The 16,906-nt window shown below is 42.4% G+C and overlaps 1 protein-coding gene across 1 annotated transcript in view; it reads right to left on the bottom strand.

The window, feature by feature from the left end:
- Positions 1–1,893: 1,893 nt before the first annotated feature.
- LOC129857342 (E3 ubiquitin-protein ligase znrf2-like) overlaps positions 1,894–16,906 on the bottom strand; it is an 83,904-nt gene continuing 68,891 nt past the window's right edge. Inside the window, exons 3-5 of the mRNA XM_055925491.1 lie at positions 7,500–7,605; positions 5,723–5,805; positions 1,894–5,470 (exon numbers count right to left, since the gene is read on the bottom strand). Coding sequence (XP_055781466.1) covers positions 5,748–5,805; positions 7,500–7,605 — 164 coding nt within the window. The 3' untranslated portion in view covers positions 1,894–5,470; positions 5,723–5,747. The remainder of the gene's footprint in view (positions 5,471–5,722; positions 5,806–7,499; positions 7,606–16,906) is intronic.

Genomic DNA, 16,906 nt, shown 5'->3' with positions numbered 1-16,906 from the left:
TTTTGTTGACCAAAGGAAATACTTTACTGGTGCTGAATTGCAGTATTGAATTTCTCCTGCACCACAACAACAGAGCACTGTGTAAACAAACTGAATTTGATGTGGTGCCTGCAATTAACTGGAGACTAGGCCACTGCTCTCAAACCTCCCTTATCATCAACCCTCACCCCTCTGATTTCTCTGCCTCATTCCCTTATTCTTGGATACTGGCCAGAACTGTAACTGTATGACACATAAAGACAGTCATGTTATGGTCAGTTTGTGGTCATGGTAACTAATGAATGTAGGTTAACAGGCAATGACAGGAACAAACAAATAGCGGAAGACAGGACATTACACAACTTCCATATACACTACAGGTCAAAAGTTTTGTCAATTGTACCACAGAAATGGAACCTAAATCACAGAGGATAGATGTTGTGGTGACAGCTGCAGAGAAGTACCTGGGTGCCCCCCCACAATTAAAAAAATAAATATATATACAGTACCAGAAAAAGGTTTGGACACACCTACTCATTCAAGGGTTTTTCTTAATTTAAAAATAATAATTCTACATTGCATAATAATAGTGAAGACATCAAAACGATGAAATAACAGATATGGAATCATGTAGTAACCAAAAAAAGTGTTAAACAAATCAAAATATATTTTATATTTGAGATTATTCAAATAGCCACCCTCTTCCTTCAATGACAGCATTGCACACTCTTGGCATTCTCTCAACCAGTTTCATGAGGTAGTCTATGGTGAAACTGGCTCTCATAAGGACCGCCACAGCAAAGGAAGACACAGAGTTACCTCTGCTGCAGAGGATAAGTTCATTAGAGTTATCAGCCTCAGAAATTGCAGCCAAAATAAATGCTTCACAGAGTTCAAGTAACAGACACATCACAACATCAACTGTTCAGAGGAGACTGTGTGAATCAGGCCTTCATGGTTGAATTGCTGCAAAGAAACCACTACTAAAGGACACTAATAAGAAGAGACTTGCTTGGGCCAAGAAACATGAACATGAGCAATGGACATTAGACCAGTGGAAATCAGTCAAGAAATCAGTGGAAATCTTAGAGAGTCAAAATTAGAGATTTTTGGTTCCAACCGCCGTGTCTTTGTGGGATGCTGTTTGGGTGAACTGATGATCTCCGCATGTGTACTTCCCACCGTAAAGCATGGAGGAGGAGGTGCTATGGTGGGGGGGGGAAGGGGGGGGCTTTGCTGGTGACACTGTCTGTGATTTATTTAGAATTCAAGGCACACTTAACCAGCATTCTGCAGCGATACGCCATCCCATCTGGTTTTGGCCTAGTGGGACTATCATTTGTTTTTCAACAGAACAATGACCCAACAGGCTGTGTAAGGGTTATTTTACCAAGAAGAAGAGGGATGGAGTGCTGCATCAGATGACCTGGCCTCCACAATCACCCGACCTCACCCAAATTGAGGGGGTTTGGGATGAGTCGGACCGCGGCGTGAAGGAAAAGCAGCCAACACGTGCTCAGCATATGTGGGAACTCCTTCAAAACAATTGGAAAAGCATTCCAGGTGAAGCTGGTTGAGAGAATGCCAAGAGTGGGCAAAGCTGTCATCAAGGCAAATGGTGGCTATTTGAAGAATCTCAAAATATTAAATATATTTTGATTTGTTTAACACTTTTTTGGTTACTACATGATTCCATATGTGTTATTTTATAGTTTTGATGTCTTCACTATTATTTTGCAATGTAGAACATAGTAAAATAAAGAAAAAGCCTTGAATGAGTCGGTGTTCTAAAACTTTTGACCGGTAGTGTAACTTTTTCAATGACTGTTGAGAAAGCTTCTGCCATAATGCATTGAAAGTGAAACACTCATCTACCAAGACACACTGTAAGTCACACTAGTACAACTAAAAGAATGTACTCCAAAAGTTTTGCTCTTTTAATTTCATATTCTGTACACATTTTTACATAAATGGAATGTTATAACATACTGTATGTCTAAATAGTTTCTAAAATAAAATTTCTAGGTATGTACTGTCGGCCTGTCTCTGAAGTACCTTGGGAGGTATAACCCAAATAAAAATAGTTTCCTTCACCTCTCAACTATTACTTGAATGCCCTACTACACCACCTTCATTCAAGCAAGCTCATCCCCAACTAATAATCATCTACAGTATGTTCGCTGTCATGGTATATTATATAATCGTGAACGGAACATCAAGTATAGCTACCTGATGACATATGTGTGTTCTCTAACACATCTTGCATTCATATATGTTGACTGTTTTAAACACTGCATCCTCACATGTCCATCCATATGGAGCTTTTCAACACGGTAGATTTGGATAGACATCGATCCGATTGGATTGATATGGGCTCAAATTGGCAACTGTAGCATAAGCAGCAAAACCAAAACATTTACACAAAATGACCATATAACCTCCCCCCCCCTTTACCACTGGCCTGACATCCAAACTGAATTCTCTACAGTGAAACATAGCGAAATCAGTTTAGGTGCTAGGCTGCCTCTCCACTCGCCCCCCAAAGAAACCCAAACATCCAAAATAAAAGACTAACAAAACTGAAATAGCGGGAGAAATGTGCTTTAAAACTGATTCTAGCTACAGTAGCTCATATAAGGCTGTTCTGCTAGGCTAGCTAGGGAGGATCCTCGTGCTACACACATACCCATGACAATAAGGGCATATTGTACACGTATGCTTCACAATCGTGAGCCATTGGACAACATTTCAAAATCACATTGCTTACAGTACAGTAGCCATGGGACAAACCATGCGGTGAGACCAGACATTCTACTTTCAGACCAAACATTCTAGTTTCTCCTTCACTGATGTGCAATGAGGAGAAACTCCCATCTGGATTTAGATCAATCTTTATTAGCTATAGTACATGATGACAAAAGGGGAAACAGTCCATTTGGGTGGGGGCTTTTTATTGTCCAATTCCAAAGTGCTTTATGCCTCGCTGTACTTCTTGAAAAATAAATTGTTAGCAGCACGTCTTAGAGGCATGACGATGGCACTTTTGGAGAAACCACAGTTAATATGGTGTCACTGACCCAGTAGCCATGGTAACAATATATTTAGTATATCCATACCATAACACCCAGATCCCCTATAAATGCTCTTTGTTAATTTGTCTGACTGATCATTACTAGTTTGAATTGGGCAACCAATATAAATACTATTGATCTTATTCCTAGATCTGTCATAATAAGATACTATAATCTCAAATCTCTAAACTGTGGAGATTGAAAAACCTCCACAATGATTGTGAAAAGCATAGCCAATAAAGCCTTTTGTCTTATTCATTGAACTTGTCTATCAGTTTCTTACTCTGCCCTTATTCGCAACCCAATGGTGAAGATGGAGGTCTAGTATACTAGTATACTAGTTAGCAGCGCGTCCTGGGAAAGCTCTCAAAACATTAAAGAGAACAACATCAAGGCCTTGTTTAAATATTACAACCCAGGGTTGCTGGAAGATGAAATGTATTTGATAAGAAATGTGTAAAACACTCAAACACACTGAGAAAGAGGATCCAACATTCCAATGATAACTTTTTTGAATATATCAGTCTTCCCCTTATTCTGATTGGCTTTGGCATGGAGCTCCACCAATCGCCTACTTCCTGCCCCGCCCTCTCACCTCTACTGTGATAGGCTGATTGGTAGAAGATTATGATTTGAAACTGCACTGAAATGGACAAACATGAATAGAATACATAGTTATTCATGTCATTCTCTTTGCATTAAGGCCCAACTTAGTTTCACTATAACTCACACATATACATACACAGATATGCAATTACACCATTATGTCAAATCTGCATACTTAAAATAAAATAATTTGCATAATAATAACTGCTAAGTCTCATGATGATAAATAAAGATTAAAAGTCAAAGTGAGTGAGTGAGAGAAGAGTATGGGTGTGTGAACCCTGTAGGCTGGAGTATATACACCACATAATGTCACCGGGGCCCTGGGGAAGGGGGATATCTGTTCTGGGGTCAGCACATTGTAGCCTGGATCCCAACTGAATTGATCCTCTTCACAATTGCCAAACTGAAGATTCACAGTAAAACAATTGTGAAACATTGTAATTCAGTTGGGATCCAGGCTAAGCACAGAGGGCCTCATGTCCCAGTCAGACAGCTATTGGTGCTACAAAAACTAAGATTAACGTTCTCACTTCGGAGAAGTGCCTGCTGGGAGTTGTAGTTGCCACTAGCTGAGCCACGCACTTCTGGTAGCACAGTCCAGTTCACGTCTTGTTGCTACCACAGAGGCATTGAGGGGTTGTGAGTTAGATAGCTAGTCAGGGGAAAGGAGAGCGTGAGAAACAGAGAGCGGGACAGCATATAGCAGGGCACTTCTAATTTCACTGTGGCTAGCAGCCAGGGCCAGTTCCAGTTCCAGTCATGTCCCAGTGGAGTAAAGGTTAGAGTTAAGCAGAGTTTCACATTCAGCCTAGTCTGGCTCTCTGCTGGGTCTCTCTCCGTCTGCCGTCATCCAGTCAACAACACACAGGGGGAAGGGCGGATATAGTATAGATATAGTATAGACTCATACCTGACCTCCCGCCCTCTGTCCCCCACCCACCAATCACACTGTTCTGTTGTCTTGACTCTGCCCTGGTAGGCCATTAGGATCCAAAGGTGAAGGCACTGGTAGACACAGTTGGTGAGGAGGGGGAAAGAGGGGGATGAGGACTGACTTCCCCTTGCCCCTTCTCCCCTCAGCTTGCTCCCCGAAATGTCCAGGTGTACAATCACTCAGACCAAACAGATGGGAGGAGACCTGGATCTGCTGTCCAATAACACAGGAGGATGGAATTCCAAGTCGCAGCAGCCCTGGAGCTCAGCCAACCACAGCAGCTCAATCACTTGGGCATGGCCAATGGGATGGTGTGCAAAACGTCTGTGGGTGGCATATAGAGCCGTTTCATCGATGCGGCAGAGAGTGAGAGGGCGTGTTGAGAGCAACAGTTTTTCCTGATTGGATAGTTGTGCAACAGAGGTGTTGTGTCTTTCCCTCAACATCAGGTTGGCAGACAAGCATGTCTGTCTGTCTGTTGGTCGGTCTGTCTGTCTTTGAGGACAAAGCAGAGGTTGGTTGTGTTTGTGAGTTTGTGTGTCTGTGTCTGTCTGGTCTTGTCTCGGAGCCGATTGTGTGTGTGTGGAGATAAATAGATAGATCAGCATTAAATGTAGTTTCCCTGAAGATTGCTTTTAATGAGTTTTGGCACACTGCGGTTCTTGACTGGTTTGAGTTGAGGTGTGTTGAGGGCTGTTGAGAGGTACTGGAGGTGATGGGGATAGAGAGGTAGGGTCAGGGGTCAGTTCTGTACTGGCCACAGAGTCACAGTGTGTCTGTCCAGTAGTCTCCTTGGCAATGGGGAAGGGGAGGGGATTCACATTGAGGACTGTTGTTATTGGAGCAGATCACTCTTCTTATTGAGGGAGTAAGAAACCTGCAGAGATGAAAAACATCAGAAATCTGACTATACTGAGGGCTAACGTGATGCTGAAACAGAACAATACAAAGAAAAAACTCGACTGAAATAAAAGGTATAATACTGTATCATATTTTTCCTGTTTTGTGTCAATACAATACAACATTTGTTTGTTGAACTCTACGGTGTAAACATTTCCCAAAGAATATTAAAGTGACTTATCACAGTAATGAATTAATATCAACAACACTCAGTAAATGTGTAATTTACCTGTGGAGAAAAGTAGTGAGGCCCTTTAGTCTGAGGGATGTTCTGGACACGATCTGTTCACCTCAAACCACTCATCAATACAGCTGACAGACAGAACAGGAGACACAGTCAGCGATAACATAGCACATACTACATACAGTGCATTCGGAAATGATTCAGACCCCTTGACTTTTTCCGCATTTTGTTACGTTACAGCCTTATTCTAAAACGGATGAAATAAATGTTTTCTTCATCAATCAACGCACAAAGCGGAAACAGGTTTTTATATATTTTTTCAAATTTATAAAAAATAAAAAACAGAAATACCTTATTTACATAAATATTCAGACCCACAAGGTCCTACAGTTGACAGTGCATGTCAGAGCAAAAACCAAGCCATGAGGTTGAAGGAATTGACCTTAGAACTCCGAGACAGGATTGTGTCGAGGCATAGATCTGGGGAAGAGTACCAAAAAATGTCTGCAGCATTGAAGGTCTCAAAGAACACAGTGGCCTCCATCATTCTTAAATGGAAGAAGTTTGGAACCACCAAGACTCTTCCTAGAGCTGGCCGCCCGGCCAAACTGAGCAATCGGGGGAGAAGGACCTTGGTCAGGGAGGTGACCAAGAACCCGATGGTCACTCTGACAGAGCTCCAGAGTGGAGATGGGAGAAACTTCCAGAAGGACAACCATTTCTGCAGCACCACCAATCCGGCCTTTATGGTAGAGTGGCCAGACGGAAGCCACTCCTCAGTAAAAGGCACATGACAGTCAACTTGGAGTTTGCCATAAGGCATCTAAAGGACTCTCAGACCATGAAAAACAAGATTCTCTGGTCTGATGAAACCAAGATTCAACTCTCTGGCCTGAATGCCAAGTATCACGTCTGGAGGAAACCTGGCACCCTCCCTACGGTGAAGCATGGTGGTGGCAGCATCATGCTGTGGGAATGTTTTTCAGTGGCGGGGACTGGGAGACTAGTCAGGATCGAGGAAAAGATGAGCGAAGAAAAGTACAGAGAGACCCTTGATGCTAACCTGCTCCAGAGCGCTCAGGACCTCAGTCTGGAGCAAAGGTTCACCTTCCAACAGGACAACGACCCTAAGCACACAGCCAAGACAACGCAGGAGTGGCTTCGGGACAATTCTCTGAATGTTCTTGAGTGTCTCAGCCAGAGCCCGGACTTGAACCCGATCGAACATCTCTGGAGAGACCTGAAAATAGCTGTGCAGCGACGCTCCCCATCCAACCTGACAGAGCTTGAGAGGATCTGCAAAGTAGAATGGGAGAAACTCCCCAAATACAGGTGTGCCAAGCTTGTAGCGTCATACTCAAGAAGACTCGAGGACGTAATCACTGCCAAAGGTGCTTCAACAAAGTACTGAGTAAAGGGTGTAAATGTGATACTTCAGTTTTATATTTTTAATAAATTGGCAAAAGAAAATCTAAAAACCTGTTTATGCTATGTCATTAACGGGTATTGTTTGTAGATTGATGAAGGAAAAAACTATTTAATCCATTTTAGAATAAGGCTGTAACGTAATTTTTTGGGGAAAAAGTCAAGGGACTGAATACTTTCTGAATGCACTGTATATAGAACAAAAGAAGGAATGGGGGAGGGAGACAGAGCGAGAGAGCAGGAATGATGATGCATTCACATACCGGTTGAGGAAAACAGGAGAGATCCCTCTTGTCATAGGTTGTACAGAAAAATGTAGTAAAATTGAGAGGGGGAGAGAAAGAGAGAGGTATTTAGAAAGAGGGGGAGAGCGAGGGATAGAGAGAGGGGGACTTACCCTTTGTGGTATATGCAGAGACAAGGCAGGCGAGCAATTGTGTCCCCCTGTACCAGCTCCTCTAGGCAGATTGCACATTCCCCCGCATCCTTACTCAGGACGTCCTCTGGGGGGAGAGAGAGAGACAGAAAAAGAGAGAGAGAGAGCGAAAGAGAGAGAGAGTGTGTGAGTGAGTGAGTGAGTGAGTGAGTGAGCGAGTGAGTGAGTGAGTGAGAGCCAGACTGCCCATTTAATCAACAAGGCCAAAACCAGCTGTACTGTCCCCCTCCACAGCCCTCTCAAAGCCTGCAAACAGCCCTAGTCACAGCCTGCAAAGAACCACAGGGCTGGAGCGTGGCTGGAGAGAGAGAGAAAGATAGAGAGAACACCTATGAGGATCAAAACACACACACACACACACCAAAATGATACTGCCATGATTGGCTAAAGAATGATTGCATTTACACTACAATTCCTGAAGGGGGAGCTCTATATCCATGGTTAAACCCTAGTAGTCCATATGGACCAAACTGGCATTGGGAGCAGGCTCTAATGCAGTGGGACATGTGATGTCATGCTGAGAGGAGGAGGAGGTGGAGAGGTGCATTTCTTTCTTTCTTACAAACAACAACACACATAGTTTAAAGCAAGTGCTGTTCTGCATCAAGCTCTGCCTAGTGTGGAATTGATAGGAGGAATCCCACTACTACAGTGTTCTATTATAGCTCCAAATCAAATCAAATTTTATTGGTCACATACACATGGTTAGCAGATGTTAATGCGAGTGTAGCGAAATGCTGACAACACAGCATTCCTCTGTCATAGGATTACAACATTACAACCATCTATTCTCTATATTCATCTACTCTACTACTCAGGCAATAATTCACCCTGGCACTCAGGCTACACTGGAGTCAGACTACACTGTCTAGCACAACTACAACCAAATCAATGTATTGTCAGTCAAGGTTAACCTTTAGTGGTTGATGACCGTTTCAGAATGAGCAAAGGGGACATTCCCAATAACTCCCAATAACTGTAGCCTTAAATAATTCATTTACTTCTGCCTTCACACAACACAAGGGTGGGTCCAAAATGGCACCATATTCACTATTAGACAGGAGACCTGGTCAAAAGTAGTGTACTATATAGGGAATAGGGTGCCATGTCAGACTCACACAAGTGTTTGCATACTTGTTCCATTGTGTCTGCCTGGTTTAATAATTTGCATAACTCAACCAATCTCCCCATAAACAGAGCCACTATCTTTATTTCAACAGTTGGTTCTGTGGTTGTGTATGTCATGTTATCTACAGCCGTCAGACCAAATACTGCTTCAATAATTGATTATTTACTCATGCTGGAAGCAAGTGAGAATGAACACTGCTCTTATGCAGAATTCATTGTGTGCAATGTGTGTACATGCACACACCTACTTAAATACACACAAACACACACCTGCATACACAACAACACGCACAAACTTGCTTCCACTGTGAAGGTTAACCCAGGACTGGGCAGGACAGGGTGTGGGTCCAGTCTAAGGAGAACTCTCTCTCTCAATTGTTGGTTATTTTTTATCTGATGTGTTATAGAAACACATGTTACTGGCTCAGCTGACAGCTACAGAAAACACAGATTGGGGGCAAGGGACTCAGAAAAAGGACACGCACACATGTACATGCACACACACACCGGAGGGTTATGGCTTCATTAAAACATCAGGCTACTGTTCCTGTAAAAACTGACCAACACACTCAGTGTGTGTTAAACAGAGAGCAGGACAGCAAGAGAGAGAGAGAGAGAGAGAGTGTGAGAGAGAGAGAGAGAGAGAGAGGGAGGGAGGTGGCTATATATATTGTTTAAACACTGTACATAGCCATAATATGACATTTGAAATGTCTCTATTACTCTTTTGTGAGTGTAATGTTTACAGTACATTTTGATTGTGTATGTTACCTTTGTTAATTATCTATTTAACTTGTTTGGCAATGTAAACATATGTTTCCTTTGCCAATAAAGGCCTTTGAATTGAAATGAGAGAGAAAGAGAGGGAGAGAGAGAGAGACAGGAAGCGAGGGAGCGAGAGAGAGAGAGAGAGAGAGAGAGAGAGAGAGAGAACATTCCTCTATAAATAATCTACTACCACTTGAGTTTTGATGTTGGTGACCTTGCACGTACACGCACACACGTACACAAATGCATACGTACACACACATACACACACCCACACATTGCAGGAGGTGTCTTCAGCTGGAATATGATGCAATTTCAAGAAAATTGTTATTATTATTTAAATACAGTCCAATATTATTCAATTAGAGTCCAATTCAAAAGCTTTAATAATGATGTATTGGAGATATCGGACCCCTTCTATCCCACAGTGTTTCCTTGTTAACCTGTTTGGGCTGCAGGGGCAGTATTGAGTAGCCGGATAAAAGGTGCCCATTTCAAACGGCCTCGTACTCAATTCTTGCTCGTACAATATGCATATTATTATTACTATTGGATAGAAAACACTCTCTAGTTTCTAAACCCATTTGAATTATATCTGTGAGTAAAACAGAACTCCTTTTGCAGCAAACTTCCTGACAGGAAGTGGAAAATCTGAAATCGATGCTCTCTTCTAGGGGCTGCCTATTAAAGTCCTTGATATTTATTCGTTTAGATGCACTTCATACGTCTTCCACTAGATGTCGACAAGGAGTGAGAGAAGAAATGGAGTGAATAACTTGATCTGGGCTCGTATAATAGCTCTTTGTATGACGTGTCACCAGTTTCCTGTTTTCTGGAGAGCGCGTCAAGGGACCTTGATTTGCCTTCTGATAAGCTGTCATTATGTACGACTAATATCTCCGGCTTTGATTTTATTTGATACATGTGACAATATCATCGTAAAGTATGTTTTTTCAATATAGTTTAATCAGATTATTGAATTTTTTTCGGGAGTTTTGCCGTGTTCCGTTCTCTTCCGTTTGTTGACATGGAGAGATTCGCGCCACTTGGCAAGTGTGCTTGCTAAATCGAGAGGGAAAAAGGCCGTTCTAAATCCAAACGACGATTGTTCCCGACAAAGGACCCCTTGTACAACATTCTGATGAAAGATCAGCAAAAGTAGGACCCATTTTATGATGCTATTTCATATATCTGTCGAACATGTTGTGCTAGTCGTTTGCGCCCAGCTTTTGGGTACTCTCTCGCTATACCTAAGCTGGATGTCGTAATGAAGTTATTTTTAGAATTCTAACACGGCGATTGCATTAAGAACTAGTGTATCTATCATTTCCTATACAACATGTATTTTTTAGTTATGTTTATGAATAGCTATTTGGTCAGAATATGTGTGTCAGAAAAAGTGTCAGAAAAATATCCGGACGTTGTGGGAAAAAAGATGCTACGTTAGCACAATGTATAACCACTGATTTCAGCTCTAAATATGCACATTTTCGAACAAAACATAAGTGTATGTATAACCTGATGTTATAGGACTGTCATCTGATGAAGCTTATCAAGGTTAGTCAAAAATTATATATCTTTTGCTGGTTTGTTACGATCGCTAACTTTTGCTACTGGGAAATGGCTTGTGTTTCTGGCTATTGTGGTAAGCTAATATAACGCTATATTGTGTTTTCGCTGTAAAACACTTAAGAAATCGGAAATATTGGCTGGAATCACAAGATGCCTGTCTTTCATTTGCTGTACACTATGTATTTTTCAGAAATGTTTTATGATGAGTATTTAGGTATTTGACGTTGGTGTCTGTAATTATTCTGGCTGCTTTCAGTGCAATTTCTGATTGTAGCTGCAATGTAAACTATGATTTATATCTGAAATTTGCACATTTTTCGAACAAAACAGATTTATTGAATAACATGTTATAAGACTGTCATCTGATGAAGTTGTTTGTTGGTTAGTTTGGTTGGTTCTTGGTTAGTTAGGTTGGCTTTGTGCATGCTACCTGTGCTGTGAAAAATGTCTGTCCTTTTTTGTATTTGGTGGTGAGCTAACATAAATATACGTGCTGTTTTTGCTGTAAAACATTTTAAAAATCGGACATGTTGGCTGGATTCACAAGATGTGTACCTTTCATTTGCTGTATTGGACAAGTTAATGTGTGAAAGTTAAATATTTCTAAAAAATATATTTTGAATTTCGCGCCCTGCACTTGAAGTGGCTGTTGTCATATTGTGGCCGGCCTCAGGCTTGCAGCCAGAAGAAGTTAAATTGTCAATTCTTCCTTAACTCCAGACAATTAGAGAAGAACAAGAGAGTCTTCACACACAGAGATGCGTACAAAGCTATCCCTCGCCCTCCATTTGGCAAATCTGACCATAATTCTATCCTCCTGATTCCTGTTTACAAGCAAATAATAAAGCAGGAAGCACCAGTGACTCGGCCAATAAAAAATGGTCAGATGAAGCAGATGATAAACTACAGGACTGTTTTGCTATCACAGAATGGAATATGTTTCGGGATTCTCCGAATGCATTGAGGAGTACACCACATCAGTCACCCCACAGTGACTATACGTACATACCCTAAACAGAAGCCATGGATTACAGGCAACATCCGCAAACAGGCAACGTGTCAATACAGGACCAAGATCGAAACGTACTACACCGGCTTCAACGTTCGTCGGATGTGGCAGGGCTTGCAAACTATTACAGACTACATAGGGAAGCACAGCGGAAAACTGCCCAGTGACGCAAGCCTACCAGGCGAGCTAAACTACTTCTTCTATGCTCACTTTGAGGCAAGTAACACTGAAACATGCATGAGAGCATCAGCTGTTTCGGACGACTGTGTGATCACGCTCTCTACAGCCCATGTGAGTGAGACCTTTAAACAGGTTAACATTCACAAGTCCGCAGGGCCAGACGGATTACAAGGATGTGTACTCCGAGCATGCGCTGACCAATTGGCAAGTGTCTCACTGACATTTTCAACCTCTCCCTGTCTGAGTCTGTAATACCAACATGTTATAAGCAGACCACCATAGTCCCTGTGCCCAAGAACACTAAGGTAACCTGCCTAAATGACTACCGACCTGTAGCACTCACGTCTGTAGCCATGAAGTGCTTTGAAAGGCTGGTCATGGCTCACATCAACACCATCATCCCAGAAATCCTAGACCCACTCCAGTTTGCATACCGCCCCAACAGATCCACCGATGATGCAATCTCTAGTGCCCTCAAAGCTCATCACTAAGCTAAGGACCCAGGGACTAAACACCTCCCTCTGCAACTGGATCCTGGACTTCCTGACGGGTCCCTCCCAGGAGGTAAGGGTAGGTAACAACACATCCGCCACGCTGATCCTCAACACAGAGAAATAAGAAGAGAGAGAGAGAGAGTGAGAAAGAAAGAAAGAGTAAGTAAGAGAGAGATTTAGAGAGTGAGTAAGTGAGAGAAAGAGAGAGAGAAAGTTTATGTGCATGCAAGAGTATGTACAGTGCAGTATGTACAGTGCAGTATGTACAGTATATTCCCAACATAGTGCTCGCTCCACAGTATACGGGCCCTTGTCAAAAGTAGTGCACTAAAGAGGGAATAGGGTTTTATGCAGCCAGAAGCCATAGTTCTTCATGATCTGAATAGGGTGTGATGCAACCAGAAGCTACAGTTTTTCATGATCGGAATAGGGTGTGATGCAACCAGAAGCTACAGTTCTTCATGATCTGAATAGGGTATGATGCAACCAGAAGCTACAGTTCTTCATGATCTGAATAGGGTATGATGCAACCAGAAGCTACAATTCTTCATGATCTGAATAGGGTGTGATGCAACCAGAAGCTAAAGTTCTTCATGATCTGAATAGGGTGTGATGCAACCAGAAGCTACAGTACTTCATGATCTGAATAGGGTGTGATGCAAACCGAAGCTACAGTTCTTCATGATCGGAATAGGGTGTAATCCAACCGGAAGCTACAGTACTTCGTGATCGGAATAGGGTATGATCCAACCGGAAGCTACAGTACTTCATGATCTGAATAGGGTGTGATGCAACCAGAAGCTACAGCAATTCATGATCTGAATAGGGTGTGATGCAACCAGAAGCTACAGTTCTTCATGATCTGAATAGGGTGTAATCCAACCAGAAGCTACAGTTCTTCATGATCGGAATAGGGTGTGATCCAACCAGAAGCTACAGTACTTCATGATTTGAATAGGGTGTGATGCAACCAGAAGCTATAGTTCTTCATGATCTGAATAGGGTGTGATGCAACCAGAAGCTAAAGTTCTTCATGATCTGAATAGGGTGTGATGCAACCAGAAGCTACAGTTCTTCATGATCTGAATAGGGTGTGATGCAACCAGAAGCTACAGTTCTTCATGATCTGAATATGGTGTGATGCAACCAGAAGCTACAGTACTTCATGATCTGAATAGAGTGTGATGCAACCTGAAGCTACAGTACTTCATGATCTGAATAGGGTGTGATGCAACCAGAAGCTTCAGTACTTCATGATCTGAATAGGGTGTGATCCAACCGGAAGCTACAGTACTTCATGATCTGAATAGGGTGTGATGCAACCAGAAGCTAAAGTTCTTCATGATCTGAATAGGGTGTGATGGAACCAGAAGCTACAGTACTTTATTATCTGAATAGGGTGTGATGCAAACCCGAAGCTACAGTTCTTCATGATCGGAATAAGGTGTGATCCAACCGGAAGCTACAGCAATTCATGATCTGAATAGGGTGTGGTCCAATCAGAAGCTACAGTTCTTCATGATCGGAATAGGGTGTGATCCAACCAGAAGCTACAGTACTTCATGATTTGAATAGGGTGTGATGCAACCAGAAGCTATAGTTCTTCATGATCTGAATAGGGTGTGATGCAACCAGAAGCTACAGCTTTTCATGATCTGAATAGGGTGTGATGCAACCAGAAGCTACAGTTCTTCATGATCTGAATAGGGTGTGATGCAACCAGAAGCTACAGTTCTTCATGATCTGAATATGGTGTGATGCAACCAGAAGCTACAGTACTTCATGATCTGAATAGGGTGTGATGCAACCTGAAGCTACAGTACTTCATGATCTGAATAGGGTGTGATGCAACCAGAAGCTTCAGTACTTCATGATCTGAATAGGGTGTGATCCAACCGGAAGCTACAGTACTTCATGATCTGAATAGGGTGTGATGCAACCAGAAGCTAAAGTTCTTCATGATCTGAATAGGGTGTGATGGAACCAGAAGCTACAGTACTTTATTATCTGAATAGGGTGTGATGCAAACCCGAAGCTACAGTTCTTCATGATCGGAATAAGGTGTGATCTAACCGGAAGCTACAGCAATTCATGATCTGAATAGGGTGTGGTCCAATCAGAAGCTACAGTTCTTCATGATCTGAATAGGGTGTGATCCAACCAGAAGCTACAGTTCTTCATGATCTGAATAGGGTGTGATCCAACCGGAAGCTACAGTTCTTCATGATCTGAATAGGGTGTGATGCAACCAGAAGCTACAGTTCTTCATGATCTGAATAGGGTGTGATGCAACCAGAAGCTACAGTTCTTCATGATCTGAATAGGGTGTGATGCCACCAGAAGCTACAGTTCTTCATGATCTGAATAGGGTGTGATGCAACCAGAAGCTTTAGTACTTCATGATCTGAATAGGGTGTGATGCAACCAGAAGCTAAAGTTTTTCATGATCTGAATAGGGTGTGATGCAACCAGAAGCTTTAGTACTTCATGATCTGAATAGGGTGTGATGCAACCAGAAGCTTTAGTACTTCATGATCTGAATAGGGTGTGATGCAACCAGAAGCTTTAGTACTTCATAAACTGAATAGGGTGTGATGCAACCAGAAGCTAAAGTTTTTCATGATCTGAATAGGGTGTGATGCAACCAGAAGCTATAGTTTTTCATGATCTGAATAGGGTGTGATCCAACCAGAAGCTACAGTTCTTCATGATCGGAATAGGGTGTGATCCAACCGGAAGCGACAGTTCTTCAAGATCTGAATAGGGTGTGATCCAACCAGAAGCTACAGTACTTCATGATCTTAGTCTATGCCACTCTGACATTGCTCATCCATATATTTACATATTCTTAATTTCATTCATTTACTTAGATTTGTGTGTATTGGGTATATGTTGTGAAACTGTTAGATATCACTTGTTAGATATTACTGCACTGTCGGATCTAGAAACGCAAGCATTTCGCCACACCCGCAATAACATCTGGTAAACACGTGTATGTGACCAATAAAATTTGATATGATTTGATCTCTTATTTAACAATACAGTGTCCTCTCTGGTCTGATTATTTCCATTGCACTGTAGTTCGAGTTACAGGGACATTGATATGAGAGCATGTGAGGTAGCATTAGCTCTTAAATGGAGTTGAACCTAAATCCATAGCTGACCGTTAGTGACTGTCAGTGTGTGTGTGCTTTATCGGTGCCATCAGGCATGACAAGAGCTGAGTGTGATGTAACCTTTAAGCCTGCTGGAGCTGCTAACAGTTGGGTTCTAGACTCCATCCAATAGGAGATCAGTGACAGGGCAGCTGCTGTGGTGTGTATGTGTTCAGCTTAGCCTGGACTCTGTTTCCACTGCTACAGGAATAGACCGGGGCTGCATTGCTCCGGAGACCAGCTGTGTGTGTGTGTCTGTGTGTCTCTACCTTGCGTTGAACATTTCTGAATAACATAGTTAGGACGCTGGGTGTATTGATTGTGTGTGTGCATGTGAGAGAGGCATGTGTGTGTGTGTGTGTGTGTGTGTGTGTGTGTGTGTGTGTGTGTGTGTGTGTGTGTGTGTGTGTGTGTGTGTGTACGTGCATGATAAACAGAGCTAAGCAGCAGTGTTTCTGGTGTATATGACATTGGAGCGGTGGGTATGTGTTGGACTGCAGGCTGCTCAGAGCTGAGGCTGGGATGGTCAGTGCTTTAGACTGGATTTATGACATCCTCTCAGTGACCTTGACAGATAGAGGGAGGGACAACACACACCATGCACCACACACACACACACACACACACATCCGCACATACACATTGTGCGTACAGTTAACTGCCAAAATAATGGAAACACGTGAGTAAATGAGGGATACAAAGTATATTGAAAGCAGGTGCTTCCACACAGGTGTGGTTCCTGAGTTAATTAACATCCCATCATGCTTTGGGTCATGAATAAAATGCTGGGCAGGCCATTATTTTGGCAGTTATTTGTATATCATATATGCAGCAACAGCATATAGCATGGCTGTGTCCCAATACAAAGGCAGCTGCCTGCAACCTATTGGCTTAAAAAGGCACCTACTTTTGTTGGTAGCATTTTTGCCAGAAAGCAACTGAAAAGGAATTTGAGACGGGATTCGAAGGCAGCATCGAACGAGATAACGCTTAACGTTTGTTTATATTGTATCCACTGTAGTAGCGTGAACAGTACAAAGCCCTATGAGATCCTCAAAAAGT

The sequence above is a fragment of the Salvelinus fontinalis genome, chromosome 6 (assembly GCF_029448725.1).
Source record: "Salvelinus fontinalis isolate EN_2023a chromosome 6, ASM2944872v1, whole genome shotgun sequence".
Lineage (NCBI taxonomy): Eukaryota > Metazoa > Chordata > Actinopteri > Salmoniformes > Salmonidae > Salvelinus > Salvelinus fontinalis.
This window is presented reverse-complemented; position numbering and strand designations above follow the sequence as displayed.